Consider the following 20,701-nt stretch of genomic DNA (forward strand, 5'->3'; position numbering starts at 1 on the left):
ATTGATAAATAAAATAAAAAATAAAGAATTATTACAATAAATTTTGTTTTTTTTTTCATTTGGCTTCATTTTCAAAACAGAAAATTTTATGAAGAAAATTAAATAATTGATGTAAGTATCAATTAAAATCATTTTTAATTTATTTTTTAAAGATTTTCATTCAAAAATTACGAAAAATTAACAAAAATTCTTAATTTCATGAAGTTTTGCCAGTGCACAATTGAAACATGTACCGTTTTTAACTGAATAAAACACACAACTGTCAAACAAGTAGAAGGTTTTTGTTTGGGTGGAATAGTCATCGATCCGCTGCTGTTCGCCTTTCTTTATGGGTATTTTTCATTCATTTTGTCTCAATTAAAATTGTAAAAATTCGTCTAAAAAATTATCAAATCACGAGTTTATTGGCCAAGGAAAACGCGTATCGTAGAGAAAAGCGACTAGAGGTGCGGGAAATGTGAAAAATATGTGTTGGAAAATATTTTGCAGCAATTGTCTTTGTCTTTGTTAATATACAAATACACAGACATATACACAATAAATACAGAAGGTATCTGTGTGTGTGCGTGCAGAGAAAGGAAAAAATACATAATAATAATTAACAAAAAAAAAGAAGAAGTCGTCTAAAAAAGTGAAAAGCAAATCATAGTGTAAAATATTTTAAACATTCAGACTGGCGAGCGGGTCAGATCGAGAAAGAGCTGGCGCTTCGGCCCGAGCTCGTGTGCAAAGGTCAGATTCGTCCAATAACATTGGCAATGGAGCCAATGGTGCAGCTGCTGCTGGCGAATGGAACAATGATGAGAACGACAGATTTAGTTTCGAAGATTCCGATCGTTTTGAGGAAGATTCCCTCTGTAGTTGGAGCTCAGAGCCCGAAAGTTTGTGCAACAATTGGCGCGGTTGGAAGAAACCCAGTTCAATTGTCTTAAATAATGGACAAATTGCACGAAGGCCAGATGCCCTAATTCCCCTAACAGAATTAGCTGCACTTTGTGTAGCTACTTATATACCATTTGAATTAGTGGAAAATGTTTTTCCACCCGTACCGGAGCAACTGCAACTACGAATTGCATTTTGGAGTTTTCCCGATAACGAGGAGGACATTCGACTGTATTCGTGTCTTGCGAACAGTTCACCCGAGGAGTTTCATCGAGGCGAGCAACTTTTCAAAAGTCGCGCCGTCAAGGATCCCTTGCAGATTGGTTTTCATTTGTCAGCGACTGTTGTAACCAGTCAACCAAAAAATCAATATAATGTAGCTGTCACGTTTGACAGAAGACGGATCTCATCATGTAACTGTACATGTACATCAGCTGCGTATTGGTGCTCTCATGTTGTTGCAGTTTGTCTGTATCGCATTCATTGCTCGAGCAAGGTGAGTTTGAGAGCGCCCGTTTCGGAATCGCTGACACGCTTGCAACGCGATCAACTGCAAAAGTTTGCGCAATATTTGATAAGCGAGTTGCCTCAACAAATTTTGCCGACAGCACAACGTTTGCTTGACGAATTGTTGAGTTCACAACCAACAACAATCAATACCGTTTGTGGAGCGCCTGATCCAACCGCTGGAGCCTCCGTAAATGATCAAACGAATTGGTATCTCGATGAAAAGACATTGCACGATAACATCAAGAAAATCTTGACAAAATTCTGTCTGCCAACTCCCATGGTATTCAGCGATGTGAATTATCTGACAAACAGTGCGCCGCCAGCAGCAGCTGAATGGAGCTCTCTGTTACGTCCCTTGCGTGGTCGAGAGCCCGAAGGAATGTGGAATCTGTTATCAATTGTTCGCGAGATGTACAGACGATGCGATCGCAATGCCATCCGATTGTTGGAAATAATCACCGAGGAATGCATGGCATGCGATCAAATTTTAGTTTGGTGGTTTAATATAAAATTAGCTCTTCTCGTTGGGTCTGGAGCCCATGGAGGAGGCAAACATAGTAGCACACACAGTAATACGAATGCTACGCAACACGCGTGTGCTTCATTATGTGACGAGATAGTGGTGCTTTGGAGATTAGCAGCTCTCAATCCTGAGTTGGCGCCCGATGAACGAGACATGTTACATGCACAATTTACGAGTTGGCATTTGAAAATTCTTGATCGTGTCACCAAGTGTTTTGTGCAGTCGTCATCACACAGCAGTAAACAACAGCAAAATTTGAGAAACGATGCAGAATTGTTTACCGGATTCAAGCCAGCCATCGAGGCATGTTATTTAGATTGGGAGGATTATCCAATAGCAGGTACGTTAGAAGGTTGATATTATTTGTTGTCTAGCATGACACTAATTGCCGTTTGTTCTAATTTCAGGTATAACGCATACAGTTGATACAAATCCCATGTACCACTGCCCCTTCACATGTTTTAAACACACGGATTCAAAGACTGAAATAAATAGCAAGATAAACTCAAGTCAGGCGGTACTCACGAACAACACACATCATTATAGTAGCACGTCAAATCCCGCTGTAACGCATCATCACAGTCATGCTGTTCGTCAGAAGCGCGAGAAAGCGTATCGCGATCGACAACAGATGGCCAGTAGCAGTAACAGCAGCGCCGAGAGCAAGGGTCACGCATCGACATCATCACATGGCGCCGCAGCAGCTTTGAAGGACCGTGCTCCGGGAAATCGTTCTAGCGTAAGTAGTGAAGGTTTTTGCGAAAACGAAGACGACTCTATAATATCTCAGAACAATTCAGTTGTTACCGCCGTTACACTTGAAATAGTTAGTAGTTCTAATAGTAGTAATAATATTAACTCGAAAGATACTGTTAATAATGTAAATAGTAGTAGTAACAACAACAATTCTAGCATATTAAATTCACAACTGTCTACTTCATCGTCGGCAACGTCAAATGATATGTGCTTGCCTGCCAATTACTCGGTTGGCTTCGACGACGTGCAAGCGTCTTCAAGCTCGAATGTCTTTGAATCTTCTGCTGTAGCGAACGAAGAAAAGGCAAAAGACTCAAAGGCTGAAACTTCAGTGAATGCTTTGGTAACAAATACACAGGCATTAGACTCTTCTATCAGTAGCTCGTCCTCGTCGTCATCATCTCAATCGAACGACTCAAATTCGTTGCAAGCGGCATTTGAACGCGATCAACAACAACCCTCGACAAGTGGCGAGCCACAAAATATCGCAGAAGTTAAATCCGTTGAATCGCCGAAGAAACAAGGAGATGAAGCTGGTGCCGAAGCACTTGCTGCCCAAAATCGAAGACCTTCGAAAGACGAAAGCTTCTCTAGTTCTGAAAGCCATCAAGATGACTTTAGTGTCTATTATTACGATGCAAATAAGGCAGCAAATGCAGAAGAAGAGGAAAAACTCAAAAACATCGAGGCAAAACAACAAGAAGCGACACCCTCGAAATTTCCCGTATTTTCCAATATTCGACCAACCGAAGATGCTTGGGATATTCTTTTTGCTCGTGCAGAAGGTTTACATGCTCATGGTCACGATAGAGAAGCTTGTACATTGGGTATCCGTTTGGCAGAAGAATTGCTTGCAAATCCGCCGAATTTGATGGTTGATGTTGCTCCTCCAGTCAAGCGAAAGGGCAAGAAACACAACGTCAATCCCATTTTCCATCAAATTAGTGTATTGGCATCTGCAACATTGGCCAAGTGTGCATTCTTATGCACCGTGTTATCGGAAAATAGCGATCATTATCACTTGGCTTTCCGTGTTTGCTTGTTCGGATTGGAGATGGCACGTCCTCCAGCGAGCACAAAACCACTCGAAGTGAAATTAAACAATCAGGAATCTGATTTGTTAGCACATTTGAAAAAGATCAATTTGGGTCCGGAAGAGTTGAAAAAGATAAGAGAGAAGGCTGAACAATTGAGAGATGGCACATTCAAATCTCGTGGAAATGCTTTGTTGCCAATTATGTTGGCGAGTTTCATATTTGATGCGTTGGTGACGTCAAACAATGTGTCAAAAGAACCGAAACCGAAAGTTTTATCTGCCTATAGACTACCAACAGATGAGCAGCTTGGCTTTGAAGCAGCTGTTGCTGCTTTAGGTTTGAAAGCTAACGTTGCCGAGTCAGAGCATCCATTGTTGTGTGAAGGCACTCGACGACAAAGAGGCGATTTAGCATTGACTTTACTCTATCATTACAAAGATGAGCCACGTAATATTTGTCGTATCATGGAAAAGTTGTTGGATAGAGATATTCATACGTTGATCAAAACGCCTCTCTTGCCATCTTATTATTCAAACAACCCTCCAATTAGAAGTCAATCGTCTCAGATGAGAGGCTTGGAAGATCACGAAGGTGCAAGAATTCACATTAATGAGTCTGTGCAAAACGATTTGTCTGTAAACAGTCGTCCGCAAAGCAGTACAAGTGCTGAGCTCGAAAACAATATTTCCGCACTTTCGCTCAATTGTTATCCCGCAAAACCGACTACGAATCAAGTGTCGATGGTTAATCCGGGACCTTCAATAACCAATCGATCAAAGGAATCACGTTATAAGGGCAAACGATCATATCCGAGCATCCCGAATCAACCTTCCGAAGCAGGAGCTCACTTTATATTTGAATTAGCGAAGAACGTTTTAACGAAAGCCGGCGGTACGAGCTCTACATCGCTTTTTACGCAAGTTTCTACGAACAACAATCATCATGGACCGCATCGCGCACTTCATATGTGTGCTTTCCAATTGGGACTTTATGCTTTGGGACTTCATAATTGCGTTAGCTCAAACTGGTTGTCACGAACATATTCTTCACACGTATCATGGATAATGGGACAAGCTATGGAAATCGGAGCTCCGGCAATTTCTTTCATGATCGACACTTGGGAAGGTCATTTAACGCCGCCAGAAGCCGCAGCTATGGCTGATCGTGCATCATCTCGTGGATGGGACAGTAATATGGTATTACCAGCTGCTGAATTAGCGCTTTCTGTCTTACCACACGCTGCAGCTTTGAATCCCAATGAGATTCAGAGAGCGATTTTGCAGTGTAAGGAACAAAGTGATCTTATGTTGGAACGAGCATGTCTCACTGTGGAAAATGCTGCCAAGAGCGGAGGTGTTTATCCAGAAGTTTTGTTCCAAGTTGCTCGTTATTGGTATGAACTGTATTTGCGTAATACTCCTGGAGGTGAATTAGAGCCCGAAGAACAAAATGATTATTTCAATGTCAATCTCATGCCGTTGATCGAATCGGGAGATATTCAACATAATGCACAAGCTCCCAACACGAATGCTCCAATTCCCCCTGTAGTTGTTGCCGCAAATCCTACAACAGGATTCCCACCCCAAGGCATCAACCCCGTATCGCGTATCGTGCAGCCATACGTTCCCTTCAATTATCACTTACAAGGCATATATCAGAACATTCCGTTCCACGCAAATCAGATGCCAATGTATATGCCGCAATTCCAATATGGGCCACAGCAGCCCAAGCCGCCACAGCCATTCAATAACTCCGTAAATGGTCAGTTCCCTGCCATTCCGGTACATCCGCCTGTACCAAATCAAAATTTCCCACAGATGCAAGTGAATCCGCCACAGCAATTCCAACAGGTTCAACCGCCTGTTCAGGTTTCCGTTCCCGGATCAAATGGAGCTCCCATGCCACAAGGTTTGCCCTTCTACAATCCCAATATGCAAGTTCCCAATCCACAAGGAGCTCCGCAAAATCAACAACAATCTCAGCAACAACAGCAGCAAGTTCAGCAACAGCAGCAAGCCCAGCAACAGCAGCAACAACAAATGCGTCAAAATGGACATCCGCATCCAGCGCAATTCAACCAATATAACAACATGAATCCCGGAAATGTGCCAGGAGCAAATCAAGCGATGGGCGCTCGAACTCGTCATCCCCATCAATTCAGCCCGACACAGTTGAAATATCTACTCGCTGCATACAACGTTGGTATGCTCGCTCTTGAAACACTTGCACGTCGCGTTCACGATGATCGTCCTCAAGCGAAATACGCGCGAAATCCTCCGTATGGCGACGACATCAAATGGTTGCTTCGTATCTCAAAACGTCTCGGTACGCAATATTTGCATCAATTTTGTGTGTGTGTTGTGAATTCCATCGTCAGTCCGTTCGTTTTGCACGAAGTTGCAATCGAATCAGCGCATTATCTCGCGAGAAATAACCCAACATTGGTACTGCAACATCTGAGATCCGCGTTGAGTCCCCTCGTGCAAAAATGCCAACAAATGTACATTCAGAGCATTCATCAGAAGTTGTATCATTTGACGGTTGCTGACTACGAAGTGTTCACGAGCACAATTCTCTCGGCTCGAAATGCGTTCCAAATTACGCCCGACGGACCGCAGCAATTCAAGGATTGGCTCCAGTCAATTCGTCGATCGAAATCGTGTAAAAAAGAGTTGTGGACACAGATAAATAACGCATTGCAAAACAATTCGAAATGACAAAAGTTTTCAGCTGTAGCGTAAAAAATTAAATAAAAAAAAATTAAAAAAAAAACAAAAAAAAATTAAAAAACCCCTAAAAATCTGAAAAATTTTAAAAAGATAAAAAAATGAAATGAAATACATTATTCTGGTATTCATTGATTGTTCTTCCTTTTTGTTCACTCAAATCGACATTGATTGTTATAGAAACAGCTTTTAATTTATATTCTTTTATTTGTTGTAAAACTTTAAAAAATACACTGTTAAACCAGAACAAATGATGAATGACACAATAATAACAAGCATGTTTTAAAAAAAAGTAAAATTATATTAAATTCAAGTGCGCTGATCTATTTTATTAATATATACAATACTTTGTAAGAAAAATATATGTTTTGTGCATATATAAATTTAAATAAACAGAAAAATTCAGGTCTATACACTATAAGCAAATATTAAAAAAAAGAATATCTTTAATAAAATGAAATGTATGCAAAGAGGTGTTATGAATTATAGTAACTTTACAGCAACATTTTTGATATTTGTATTACAAGACATTTTCTTATAACTAAAATGAAAAAAAAATCTATTAAAATCTCTATCCAAAGCAATACTGTGAAGCATTGTCGTTTAGCAAACGTAGAAATCATGCACATTTATTGCACTTTGGACATTCAAAAATTCAACAAGGAAATAGCAATGGTTTTAGGCACAAACACACATTTTCACAAATTCGAAAATTCATTTTTAAACGATAAATAAAAAAACATAAAACTTATAAAAAGATGTTAATAATACATATATTATAAAGTTTACTAGATTATCTTGCAGTTTTCAGCAGGACAAAAAAAAATACAATTTTTAAAGATATGTAGATGGCGACGTTCTCAGCACATTTCTTTACATTTGCTTAGATTGTAATTATTACATTAAAATAAAAAAAAAACTAATTATTAAATTATAAAAATAAGAAAAAAAAACAGAAAAAGAATTATTCTATCCTTTGTCTCACTATAAATTTTTAATTTTCAAATAAAAAAAAATCAGAAATAAAATCAATAGATCTATCTCATATGAATGTATAGAGACCATAAAATTGTCTCAAGAATTTGTCATCATTATTATATATTGTATACACCTTTTCAGAACGTTTATATTACTATATACAATATAAAAAGAGTAAAAAAAAAATATTATTATATATAAACAAGAAATAAAAAAAATACATGTATGTACAGTAAAGAGTTTAAAAATTTTATCATACGGAAAACTAAAAAAAAAACATAAAAAAGATTAAATCACAAAAAATATTAATATTATATTATATATTATAAGAAAAGAAAAGTACAGAAAATTTATTTACATTTTCTATTGAAAATTTTACCCCAAAATTTTATAACGTTTTCCTTTGGATATCATTTATCTCTATAAACACACACATAGCATATTTTTATAAAAAAAAATAACCTCAAGTTTATATGAAAAAAATACAATTCTTTGTTTTTATTTTTTTATTTTATATAAATATCATAAATAATAATAGTTAATAATAGAACTAGGTATTCAAATTTTTAAATAAATTTTTATTTACAACTGCATATCCTTTATATTTTACAATTTTATTTTATTTTATTATTAATGAGTGTGAGATGTGTTTGTATTTTTTCTTCTTCTCTCTATGATTGAATGAACCATGAATAAAGTTCTGTAATTGTATCGTAAGATAAAAAAAACTGTCTTTTATTTATAACTTACAAAATTATTAAAAAAAATCCTTTTTAAAATCTTCAATCAATGAAGTAAGTCACTTTTTATCATTAATTAACATGCTAATATTTATTTTGACAGGAAGAAACTTATTAAAAGCTATTTTTCTTTGTAAAAATGTACAGGTAAGAAAACAACAAAAACCAATTTTTAATAATTTTCTTATCGTGCGCCGTTATTTTGAACAGCTGCTGGCGGGTTTGTTGCTCCTGCTCCCGTTTTATTGCTCGATATCGTGCCTTCTTCCACATTTTCTGCCATTGCTGCGTCCATTGAGAGTTTTTTATGTTTTTCTATGAAAAAAAATTTTGATTTTTTATAAAAATTTATAGAAAATACGATGAAAAATGGTGCTTACTTGCTAATTCTATCATCATCATGCCCCACCAAATTGACCATCCCCATCCAACGAGACAGAAAATAATCGTAAATGCCTGTGAGACACCTACAATTATGTTAATGATGAACGTTCCAATTCTTCCACGCCAATTATCACTTGTGGAAAATCGGGGATGTCCGAAACAGAGACACAGCCAGCCAGAAATTATGGTTCCTTTGAAAAAAAAAAATGATTAAAAAACGATTTTAGTGAAAAACTAAAACTTACCTAATCCCGGAATAATTATATTTAAAACGCAACAAATCCACGCTAATGGTACTTTGAGTATCGGCACTGCCGCTCGCATCATTGACGCATGTTCGACTAGACTTGCATCGATTTTGGGTCCGGAATCCTGTCAAAAATTGAATTAATCACTAAATTCTTTTAAAAAAATTGTTATTTTTACTTCAGTTTTGACTGTCGGTCCGATACTTGGCTTCTTACTGATAATACTCGTTCTTCGGTTGTCCTCTTCTTTTGGCTTTTTTCGACAACACATCAATTTTTCACATAAACGTGCGCAAAATCTAAATTTAAAAAAAAATTAATTTTGTTATTTATTAAAAGAATCAAAAAATAAAAATATTAAATACTTACCCCTTTTTTGGTGCACTTTGGGTACTCATGCTCGTCTTGTTCGACCATGCTTTCGATGCCTTCATCTTATCTTCCTTCTTCGCAAAGCATGGACAAATTTTCGCAAGTCCTTTTTTGGGTTCAGAATCCATCATTGTGACAGATTTTTTCTCACTGACTTTATCTTTTCGCCGGCAACAACAAAGTCTCGTACACAAACCAGGCTTCTCCATCATTTGACTGTCCTTTGATTGTAGCGTCGCCGTCGAGCCCTTAAATTAAATAAAATAAATTTTTATTTTTTTTTTGTAAAAAAATTGAAATATTCACCTCTTTCTTTTGTTTTTTGAAACAATTAAGTTTCTTTAGGGCGGCAAATTTACTTCCAGGCTGCATTTCGTTGTCGTCGTCAGGCTTCTTGCGTTTGCACGGACCACAAATTTTACCTAAGCAACCTTGTTTAGCTTCGTCTTGAATATCATCAGAACTGAAAAAAATATTTTACAAAGAAAAATGTTAGAAAATGCATTGAAATAATTTTTTTTCCAAAGCTAAGCCATGAATAAATTTTAAAAAGCAATTAAACCTGTAATTTTTTCCATTTGAAAAGATTTTAGATCATTTTTTCTTCATTTCACAACGAAACAAAAACACTTAGTGATCCATTTAAAAATAATGACTTTGCCGCTACTTGGTTTAAACCACCCCATGGAATGCGATATTTAAAGAAATGTAAAGAAAAAACGCAGACACGTAATTTTTTTCTGGCTTTAAAAACACACACACACACAAAATTAAGCACCCACACAGAACAATAAATTTTCTTTTACACAAGTTTTCAGTCACGCTCGCATGATAATCTAATGCGATATGTGGGAAAACTTTTTTTTTGTCGTAATGCAAGTTATCGCAATTGTTTTGAGGAACTTGAAAAAAAAGTATACCTGCATTTAACTTTTTTTGTTCGAGCGCTGTGCCACGTCGCAATGCAAGACAAATTGATTAATTTACAAGAGTTTCCCCTCAGAAATGCATCGCAAAAAAGCAGTTAGTTAATAGCGATGCAAGTTAAGTTTATTAGAGGCGTTTCCTGTATTTTTTACAATTTGTTGCAAAACTTTGATTTGATAACGGGGAAAATTTTTTGATAATTTTTCTTTAAATTACAGTGAAAAGTCAAGCATTACAAGGTTTTTTAGACATAAAAAATTATCCAGTAATCCATCAAAGCATTTAACCTTTTTTTACACGTTTCATGTTTCTAAACAAGGATTTTGCTTTTCATTATATTTAATTATTATTCCACGTTTTTTCTCGTGCCAGTCATAAATCAAAACGGGAGTTAGTTGACTGCTCACGTTAATTAATACATTTTTTTTTCAATGTGCTTGGTGTGACCTTCACTTTTTTATTGGTTTGGTATTCGAGAAAATTGTTCGGCACTTTTTCTTTATATTTTACGAGTGTTTTCATATAAGGCCGTTGCAAAAGTTAAAAATGTTTTCGATTTCATTAGATTTTTTGAACATTAAAAAGCATAAAAATCGAGCTGAAAAGTACAATTTTAATGGAAATTTAATATTTTTAAAATATTTTTAGAGAATCAAGTTCTAGAATTATTTAAACCTTAAAAATTAATTTAATTCAATTTTAATTAAATAATTAAATTTAATTTAATTTATTAAATAAAAATTTTTAATTTATTTAAATTAAATTAAGTTATTTAAAAAAATATTAATTAAATCATTTAATTTTTTTTAAATAAAAATTTAGATAAAATAAGTGAAATTTTGCTTGATTTTTATATTGTGCAAAAGCCTAGTATTCAAATTTTTTTCAAATTTCGTTTAATTTTCATTCTAAAAATAGAAATTTTAATAAAATTTTTACTTTTGAACTTATTTTAACGATTTTTTATTTCATTTTCGTGAAATTATTGAACCAAAAAGTACTAAATTTTGAAAATTTTCTTGAATTTTAGATATTCGATAAAAATATCTCTGCTAAAAATTCCTCAAGATGGGTAGGAAATTGAAAACATTTTAGATTATTGTTTCGGCCTAAAAATATTAAAGAACTTGATAATCGGTTTATGATAGTCGGAACAATTGTTTTTAATTGTTATGCTAATGAAACGCTCGGAAAACTTTCTAAATTGCCTCATTCGATGCAGTGTTCTCTTTTGTACTCTTGATTAGTTCCGTTCCACATTAATTTTCGTTTAAATTACTTTTTTTGTGTTCGTTATATAACTTCGTATTTTTTTACCTCGTATCTGATGAACTTGTCGATCGCGAGGACCCAGAACTTTCGGAAGTAGCTGACGATCGATCTGACCTTTCAGAGCCCTCCGATTGGTCAGAACGATCAGATCTCGCTGAACTTTCGCCACTTCTGTCGGAACCTTCTTCCGAATTTTCAGAATGTTGCGAACGCGTTTCATCTTCTGATGGATGAGCGGATTCTTCGTCTTCAATGGACGACTTTTGTCGTTCTAAAATGCGTTTTCGCCACATTTAACGCGTTTTTTTCGAGATTTTTCCTTTTTTTTTGTTGTTGTCCGCATGAAAAATGAAAATCAACTGACTCGTCAAAATTTTCTTCGTAAAAGGAACCTCCTTGGATCGCGAAAAATTAACATGTCCTTTGGCAATTTATACGGAGAGTAATAAATAAACATGTTAATTTTCGTCAATATATTCAAGTGATACGAAGGGACTTCAGTTCCCGACTGAAATTAGCGTTTCCCGTAATAATGGGTTTGTGCAAACATTTTTTGTGTTCCGGTACTGCCGATGGATGCATAAATTGTTTCGTTTATAATATTTTGGTGAGGTCAAGTTCTTTGCTACTACTCAAAGTCAGGGGCGTAACAAGGGTGCGGCGAGTGCGGCAATCCGCCGCAGGCGCAAAAAAGGAAAAGGCGCAACTTCGGGGAGAAAAAGGAAAAAAAATGAGAAATAATGAAAAAAAAATTTTTTTTGAGAATTTTCATTAATTTTGAACCCAATTTGAACTTATTTTGTCATGTTTTTTCTCAATTTTCAATCTTTTAATTTTATTTTAGAGCGTCAAATTCACTTTTTCTATTTTAAATTCAAAAATTTTATCTAAAAAGCGAAAAATTTAAGGAATTTTTGATCAACATTTAAGGGGGAGGGGGCGCCAAAAGCCAAAAAGGCGCATTTTTTCAAATCGCCGCACCCAAATTTTAGGGTCGGTACGCCCCTAAGATCGATTTAAAAAAAATAATAGCGTTATAACGTTTTAATAAAAGGTCTGTAGAAGTCAATAAATTTTTATTTTGATTGAGGTTCTTAATTTAATTTGATTAAAATAAATTTAAAAATTTAAAAGAAAGCTTTTAATTTATGCTGTTGAATTTTAGTTTTTATTTTTAAAATTTATTTTAGTTTTTTTTTATCCTTAAAACTTAAATTTTTATATTTTAAATTTATATAATTTTTTTTTTCTTAATTATTTTTTTTTAATAAAAAATTAATTTAAATTAAATTAAATATTTAAAAATTAATTAATTTAATCTTTTAAAATTTAGGTATCAATTTTTTTTTCAATTTAAAAATAAAAATTTTTTACTGATTTTATTTTAAATTAATTAATTATTTTATTTTAAATTATTTAATTATTTTATTTTTAAATTAATTATTTTTAGTTAAAAATTAATTTATTTTTTTGAAAAAATAACTAAAAATTGCTTAAAATATTTATAAAAAATTAAATAAAAAACACTTTCATTGATGATGACCTCACACATGCGACATCGACACATTTTTCCTCTATTGATTTACATTATTACGAGCAACCTCAAATTTTATGACGACACAACAAAATATAGCATTTTTTTTCTTTCACCCCAAATGTGTGTCAAGTCAACGAAATTGTTCGTGAAAGAAGAAAGGGTTAACATCGGGGTATAACTTTCAATTTTTTTTCATCGTCTTGCGTGTTAATTTACTGCGCTTACCTACTAATTACTCTCGTCAAGTCGTCGTCACCTTGCAAAGTTATACTGTATACCATATTATTTGAACTTTCCAACAGTTTTTTTTTCTTGCTTTGTTGACTTGATAGTGGAATTAATTACCAAAGTTTTCCGCTTTATCTATTTCATTAATTTTTTTGTGGTAATTTATTTTTTTTTAATTTTTCAAGAGTTTGAAATTATCACAATTTTTTAAAAATTATTTTTTTTTTTAATTTATTCAATAAAAAAGCGTTATTTTCCCCGAAATTATTTTTTTAAAATATCACTGAATAAAATTTTTGTGTATTTTTCAACAGTTCAAATATATATTTACAACTTTCGTTTCAACAATTTTTTATGTACATTTTTCAACAACATTCCTTTCAACACTAACCAGTGTCCAGCTAAGCACATTCCACTTGAGTCGCTGAAAAATGCTAAATAATTTTTATAAACCCTCAGTACAGCGTGCTCGAACGTACGAAATTTCCACCTCCCCTTTTCTTTTGTTTTCCCGTACGCTACTCGACAACAACTTGTACACTTCCGAGCCGAGATTTTATCAAACATGCCGACCAAAAACCTTTATTATTGCTATTTTATGAAGACTTTCCTTTAAACAATTTTTGTTAACATACACCTTTTACTACAATAACAATAAAAACGTCTTTAGGCCCTACCATATTTCTAATTATTGCCTACACGAACGAGTTCGGGCTTCCTCGTTGCCGCTCTTGCCACGAAGTTGTACTTTTTAATGAAAACAAACATGTTCCTTTCTTATGCTCACACTCAAATCTTACATTTACTCCCTCGGAAAAGTTGTACGTGTGTATGGCAAAAAAGCTTTCGGCGCAAAAGCTTCTTTTTGGCTCTCCTAATGATATGGTATGAATGAATTTCGTTAAATTACATGTAGCGGGTAGGCATTTTTGTTGCTTGGAAGACGATTTTCCGACTTTTTTTCATCGTCTTCTTCTGTTATTACGGTATTGGTTCATTTCCAACTATTATTTCTACATTATAATAATTATGGCCGGTTATTAAATTTATAGGAGGTCAAGCAAAACGTCGTGAAAAGTACAAAAAATGCATTGACTAAATAAACAAGTAACAATCTACACGTGCTTAGTGATTTTTTTAAACGGAAATTCAGTGTGGAAGCTTTCACCTACCTGATTGGAGCTTCTTTGGGGCTTGAGTCTTGAAAAATTGTTAAAAAATTCATTCAAAAATAATTTTTTGAGTCTTTAAAATTATTTTGACAGAAGAAAATTTTAAAATTTTTTTCAAAAAAAATTTTTTTTTTCGCATAAAAAATTTTTTTGGTCAAAAAAAGTATTTTTTCGCTTAAAAATCATTTTTGGCCAAGAATTTTATTATTTTTTTTAAATTTTTATGTCAAAATAATTCAATAGACCTAAAAAATTATCCGTTAAAAATATCTTCATGCATGATGACATGCAAAAGGAACAACCGAAGGATATCTAAAATTACTTTATTGCTTTATGATGCTTCTATCATGATTGAAAAAACCCGTTTTCCAATTAAATTAAAAAAAAAAAACATGCAGAAAATCCAATTTTTCAAGTGGGTGTGGGCCTGCATGTTTCGTGCCTAAACATTTACTTTCACACTGTAATTGAAAATTTTTCATCATCCATTAAAATTTTGTGATTTATTTGCCCTTTCCTTCAAATTTTATTGGGTTGGGTCAATATTTTCGCTTAAGATAATGGAAAAAAATTCTAAATTTCATGACGTACAAGGCGAAAAATCAGAACGGAAAATATACTTTTTCCCTTTAATTAGAACATTTTTTTTTGAGTTGTAATTTAACGACGCAAGATATTGAGGCTATCGGAACATGGAATCAGAACACGCATTTAGGAGCGTGAAGAACTCGTACGGCGTCAAAATATATTAAGTAACTTGATGTGTTGTGTACTACCGGTAACTTGTTATTTTTCTTTTTTTGTATTTTTTTTAGGTATGAAATAAAAAGTAGAGCAGTCGTCTCGTTTTTAACACGCATTTATGCTAAAATATGGTAACGAATCCTGATTTTGCTCGAGAGAGCTTCGGATTTGAGAGAGAATTTTTTTCTACAACGGAGAGTCGGCGTTGCAGTGTTAATTAAATTCATTAGTTTGTTGATGTCACGCGATATTTTTCTTCATTTTGGTCGAATTTTTCGACCCGACTGGAAGGATTTGATTGAAATTTGTGTATGAAACTAAAAAAAAATAATTAAAATAATTAAATTTATTTTTTAAATTAAATTATTTTAAAAACTTAATTAAGAAAAATAAAAAATAAATTTATTTTAAAAATTTAATTAAATGTTTAAAAAAAATTAAATTGAATTTATTTTAATTTCAAATTTAATTGATTTTAATTTCGAAATTTAGTGATATTAATTTTAAAATTAAATTAAATTTTAGATTAAATTTATTTTTAAAATTTAATGAACTTTAGTCAAAAATTTAATTAATTTTAATTTAAAAATTGAACTAATTTTTTTAAATTCTTAAAAATTATTTTTAAAATTAAATTAAATTTTATAGTTTTTTTTTTTATTCAAAAATTAAATAAATTTAATTAAAAAAAATTAAATTTTTAAAAATTACTTTTAAATACATTTTTTAAAAATTTACTTTTATGAAAATTAAAAATTTATCGAGTAAAATTTAAGTCATTTTCTTTCCGCTACGAATTTGTTCTGATTTTCTTACGATTGTTTTTCGTGTTATTCATATCCTTTGTTTAGGTCATGATATCTAACACAGATTACTAACTTTGGCATGTCATTTTTTCTTTAATACGTTCATTCATTCACTGTTTTATGGCATATTTACCTTTGTCATACCGCGGTTTCGTCTTAATCTATTGCGTATCCAATCAAGTTGCAATATTAAAAAAATGTAAATTTTCGTAACTTACCCACTAATTTTCATTTGGCTCGTACTTGGACCCGCCATAGGTGTCATTTTGGGGCTATGCATACTCTCAATTTTATCCATGTCGTTTTTCATCGACATTTTGTCGCTCTTGACATCGATGCGACTCATATTCGCTTGCATCGCGTCCTTTTCGTAGTTACTAACCATCGGTATCGTATTGTTATTCTCAACGTCAATCAAGTCGACGTTGTTGTTATTGTTGTTGTTACTCTCATTTTCGAAGGATTTTTGAGAGACAATGCGACTCGAGGTGGTTTTGACGCCATCATCTCCTCCTCCGCCCCTGCTTGACACCTTGGACTTGGCGGATGGCGGCACCGATCTATCTAAAGTTTGTAAATCAGTCAAATTCTCGTCGATAGTTTTTTGGATTTCGTCAGCAGCATCACTCACTGTACGCTGAATACTTTTCAACTTTTCAAGTATCGCAATGTCAGATCCTGATGCTCCGATCTCAGTGTTATTGTCGTCTTTATTATTCTTACCTACTTCTTTTTGGTCAAAGTACTCAGTTACCGTGCCGGTTAAATTGCTCGCGCTCGCGGCGAGAATTGTCGTGTTCACGCCCCCTTTAGGCGTTCCGATTTTGAGGCGTTTTAGCGATGTGCTGCTCCCAGTGCTCATAACGGTTTTTTTGCTCGTGATACTTTGGGTGTCGCCCGCTGCCGTTGCTTGCGACATCAAACTGTCCTTTGACTCGATTTTTTCGAGACGTCTCGCGGATTTGCGGGCATCTTCTTCAATCAACTCCTGTTCAAGTCTTCGATTTTTCACAACTTTGCGGATTTCGTTGGCTTTGTTGTGCGAAATTGCCTTCATGCGAGTCAAACTAAAAATCGAAGACGATCTGCTACTTTGCCCGCTGGAGTCTCCGTCACGTTTCATCGCAGATTTGAGTCGCGTGGAAAGAGCTGACGTCAAATCTTTGCGACTCATACGGAAACTGGAGGCTTTGTTGAGTTCCGCTTCCTTTTTGAGGTCGATCGAGTCTTGACTCTTCAGTGTGCCGGCAGATGTGCTCTTTTGCAACTTCAATTTTGGTCCTTTGCGTTCGACGGCAGTGCTTTTGCGCGATTTGGCAGAATCTTTGCCCGATTGTGAGGAAGCCGATTTGGATTTTTCCTTCTCAGGTTTCTTCTTGCCACGTAAAAAACCGAGATTTCTGATTAATGAGCCCTTTTCTTTGAATGTTTTCTTGTCCTTTTTATCTTTGTCTTTGTCAGGTCTCGCAGAAGTTCTTCCAGATTTGCCACGAGTTGATTTCGCACTCGATCTGTCTGAAACTCCGAGACGATCTTTGCTCGCGGATTTTCTTGCAGACTTTTCTCGTGTTGTCGATCTTTCTTTTTCCGAATCTCTTCCGGATTTTCGCGCGGATTTGTCACGTGCTGAAGATTTGTCTTTCTTTTCGGTGCTTTTTTGTCTGCTAACTGCACTTTTTTTCTTGCCTGCACTATCGACGGATTTTTCGCGCGATGTGCTTTTTTCTTTGCCGCTCCCTTTTTTGTCTTTATCTTTTTTATCTCTCTCCTTGCCCGAAGACACGGCAATTTTTAGGCGTCCTCGTACCGTCGTTGCTTCCTTTAATTTATCTTTATTTTTGGAGGACTTTGATTTTTCCTTGTCTTTTTTCTCTTCGCCTTCCTTGCTTGGCGTTCCCGCGATCGGCGACAAGTTACTCGCTTTCGAGACTTTTCCTTTCACATTTGGCGGCGGTTCAGGTGCTGGATCTTTCACATCCTTCTCGACAACTTCAAACGGGGTCTTTAAACGTTTTTTTACCTCGAGAAATTGCGGTTCGTTGTCTCGCGTGGGCGCCGGCGAATTAGATTTTGCTCGCCGCGCTCGTTCCGCAGCCAATTTTTGTGCTGCCGTCATAACGGGCATTTTAATGGCACTTTTTGACCGCGTCACGTCACGTGGCTCGTAATGATCGTTGCTGTCCTTCGTCATTTGACGCAACAAACCGCGCTGCTTACTCGTCGGATTCGGAATGTTGAGAAGCTTGGAAGACTTTTTCGGATCGGTGGCAGTTTTGTCGGCGGATTCAGTCTTTGAGGTTGTGCTAATGTCGGTGCCCATCGAAGATTCTCTCAGGTTGTTCATGACGCGCGCATCGTGTCCCGCCCGTTTCCAATATTGCGGAATTTTGCCGTGATACGTGCGACGCGACTTGCCAATTGTCGCATTTGGTTCCTGTTTGAACTTTTCCGGACGAATAATTGTTGCTTCGTGCGCGCGTTTCTTACTTAGCAGCAAACTGCTTTGCGATCGCGGAAATTTACCGAATTTAAAGTCACGAACGGTGTCGGGAGACAAGAGATTCCGCGATTGTCGTGTCAGAGTGGAGTCTAAAGATGCAGATCTGGGTCGAAGAACTTCATTTAGGGGATCTACTAAATAAGGACTTCGAGATCGTTTTGCTGCTTTCTCATTAATGACCGAAAATGATGAAATTTTATGGGTTCGAGCGTCTTTTATCCTAAAAGAAAAAATTTAAAATTTTATTTATTTTTAAATTTTTTTAAAGAAAAGTTAAATTTCCTACCGATATCCATCCCCAATTGGCACAATTTCTGAAACAATAGCTGATCGCGGCGTCATCCGGTCTTCCTCGTCCTCCTCCTCGATGCAACACTCGTTATATTGACTGAACCGCGAGTACGGTCTCACACAAACACTTTGCACACTCGGACTTTCCACAACGCGCCGTTTTCCCGGATACGCCGACTGTATCAGACGCGAATTGTAATTATATTCCGATCCATTATCCGAAGGAGTGGCGGCGTAATGACAGTATGAATGATGATTTGTTTCGCTGTCGTAGTCCGTGGGGTAGTCAATCTTCGTGAAAGACGGCTGTCGACAATCCTTCGTAATTGTGCTGATCATCGAGTAGTCCCTGTAACGTGAGAAAACGATTAATGGAGCTCTTGTACATGCCAAAGAACATTAAAAAAAAACGAAAGCTTTTCAAGTCAATGTACCGCGACACGTTTCAGTTGTAAAATTAACTTGAATTTAGAACAACAACAATAATTATTTTTTTTTCAGTTGTAGCAATAAATTTTCGTATTAAGAAAGCATTGCCATTAACTTTTGGTTTTGTAATGAACATTAAAACATGAAGCTCTATAGAACAGCAAACATAACTTAAGAACATACCTTTCGTTAGACTCTTCACTATTACTACTAATAATCCTTCATTTTTTTCAGAAATAAGATAAGGAAAAATGATTTACGGACAGGACCATGAATAAAAAAAGACGTTAGGCGATTGAATTTATTTAAAAATTATTTCAATTTTTGTCATTTTTATATGATTTTCTCGAGAAAATTCAGGATTAAAATTTTTAAAATATAAAAAAGTGAAAATTTTTTAGATGTTTTCATATTTTTAGTTAAAAAACAATAAAAAAAAATTAATTTTTATTAAAATCACACAAAAAAATTAATTAAATTTGCTTTTATGAGAAATTTTTATAAAGAATTAGATTAAAAAAAATTATTATTTATTTATTGAGAATATAGCGAAAGTTCTTCATTTTTCGTTTAAAAATTCAAAAAAAAATATTATTTAATTTTTATTAATTTTTTTCCGCAAATTTTTTTAAAAGTTAATTCAGTTATAAACTTAAAAAAAAAAATAAAAAAAAAAATAAATTTTTGTATGATATTTTTGAACTCTTTATTTAAGATTAATTTAAGCAAAAATTTAAATAAAAGTTTTGTAAATAATATTCGAGATTTTACAAAAAAAAAAAACTTTTTGGCGAGTTAAAATAATTTTTTTTTGTTTAAAATAGAAAATGGCATAAACTGAAATTTAAATTAATGTTAAATTTAAATTAATGGAATTAATTAATAAATTTTACATTAATCAATTTTTAAATAAAAAATGAGAATTATTAAAATTAATTGTGGTGTATTTTCATAATAAATTTAATTAATTAAATATTTAAAAAAAAAAATTAAATAAAAATTATTGATAAATGTAATTATTTTTTTCAATTAAATAAATTAAAATTAAATTCATAAAAATAAATTAAAATTAAGAAATTATAACTCAATTAATTTTAAACGTTTTTTTTTTTGTTCAAAAATTAAAAAAAAAAATTTTTTTCTCCCCTCATAAAAATTTAATTGTAACAAAAATTGAAATAATTAAATTTAATCGCCTCAAATGAAAAATAAAAAGATCAACTTACGCTCTCGGTCGTTTCCTCGTCATACTCGTACTTGCTCTCAGGACATTTTTTGTGCGGTACATTGGGTTTTCCAACGTCACAGATTGCGATGACGGACTATCCGATCGCTGAACTGCCGTTGAAGCGCGCGGTTTGAAAATATTTTTGTTTGTATTCTGCCATAAATCGGCTTTTTCACAACTAATTGCCAGTTTTGGATCAATGTGACGCGAAAAGGACCCAAGAAGACTGCTGCTAAACGTGTCGGAGAATCCGGAGGTTGTGGAAGGTGCTGGCGGCACTGGATCCCCAAATAAACTGGCTTCCTGATTGTCATAGTAGTTACAGGCGGGCGACATGAGCGGCGGCGACGAAATGGAGTAGTAATAGTCGTAGCGCGATCGTAATGATGATGACAACTGATACGGCTCCAT

General features: G+C 34.2%; 2 protein-coding genes across 2 annotated transcripts; one reads left to right on the forward strand and one right to left on the reverse strand.

Moving 5' to 3' along the window:
- The first annotated feature begins 683 nt into the window (after positions 1-683).
- On the forward strand, positions 684-6,582 carry LOC134827535 (zinc finger SWIM domain-containing protein 8 homolog). The gene is made up of 4 exons (XM_063840225.1): positions 684-2,255; positions 2,323-5,418; positions 5,494-5,531; positions 5,730-6,582. Exons 1-4 carry the CDS (start codon positions 1,670-1,672, stop codon positions 6,423-6,425), a joined length of 4,416 nt encoding a protein of 1,471 aa, XP_063696295.1. The 5' UTR covers positions 684-1,669; the 3' UTR covers positions 6,426-6,582.
- Positions 6,583-8,336: 1,754 nt separating this feature from the next.
- LOC134837328 (protein stum) lies at positions 8,337-20,701 on the reverse strand. Its single transcript, XM_063852698.1, has 10 exons — positions 20,289-20,701; positions 18,629-18,982; positions 16,086-18,562; positions 11,401-11,626; positions 9,463-9,619; positions 9,154-9,404; positions 8,963-9,083; positions 8,782-8,908; positions 8,533-8,727; positions 8,337-8,467 (listed from the first exon to the last, which is right to left on the reverse strand). Exons 1-10 carry the CDS (start codon positions 20,699-20,701, stop codon positions 8,337-8,339), a joined length of 4,452 nt encoding a protein of 1,483 aa, XP_063708768.1.

The sequence above is a fragment of the Culicoides brevitarsis genome, chromosome 1, assembly GCF_036172545.1.
Source record: "Culicoides brevitarsis isolate CSIRO-B50_1 chromosome 1, AGI_CSIRO_Cbre_v1, whole genome shotgun sequence".
Taxonomy (NCBI): Eukaryota; Metazoa; Arthropoda; class Insecta; order Diptera; family Ceratopogonidae; genus Culicoides; species Culicoides brevitarsis.

Excerpts from the sequence above, each read along its gene's own strand:
- LOC134837328 (XM_063852698.1), bottom strand. The coding sequence starts at position 20,701 with ATGGAGCCGTATCAGTTGTCATCATCATTACGATCGCGCTACGACTAT. Across the intron at positions 11,627-16,085 it reads GACACCTATGGCGGGTCCAA|AACGACAAAAGTCGTCCATT; the intron begins GTACGAGCCAAA and ends AACGCATTTTAG. Across the intron at positions 8,728-8,781 it reads TATAATTATTCCGGGATTAG|GAACCATAATTTCTGGCTGG; the intron begins GTAAGTTTTAGT and ends TTTTTTTCAAAG.
- LOC134827535 (XM_063840225.1), top strand. The coding sequence starts at position 1,670 with ATGGTATTCAGCGATGTGAATTATCTGACAAACAGTGCGCCGCCAGCA. Across the intron at positions 5,419-5,493 it reads GTATATGCCGCAATTCCAAT|ATCCGCCTGTACCAAATCAA; the intron begins ATGGGCCACAGC and ends CCATTCCGGTAC. Across the intron at positions 5,532-5,729 it reads AAAATTTCCCACAGATGCAA|CAACAGCAGCAACAACAAAT; the intron begins GTGAATCCGCCA and ends CAGCAAGCCCAG.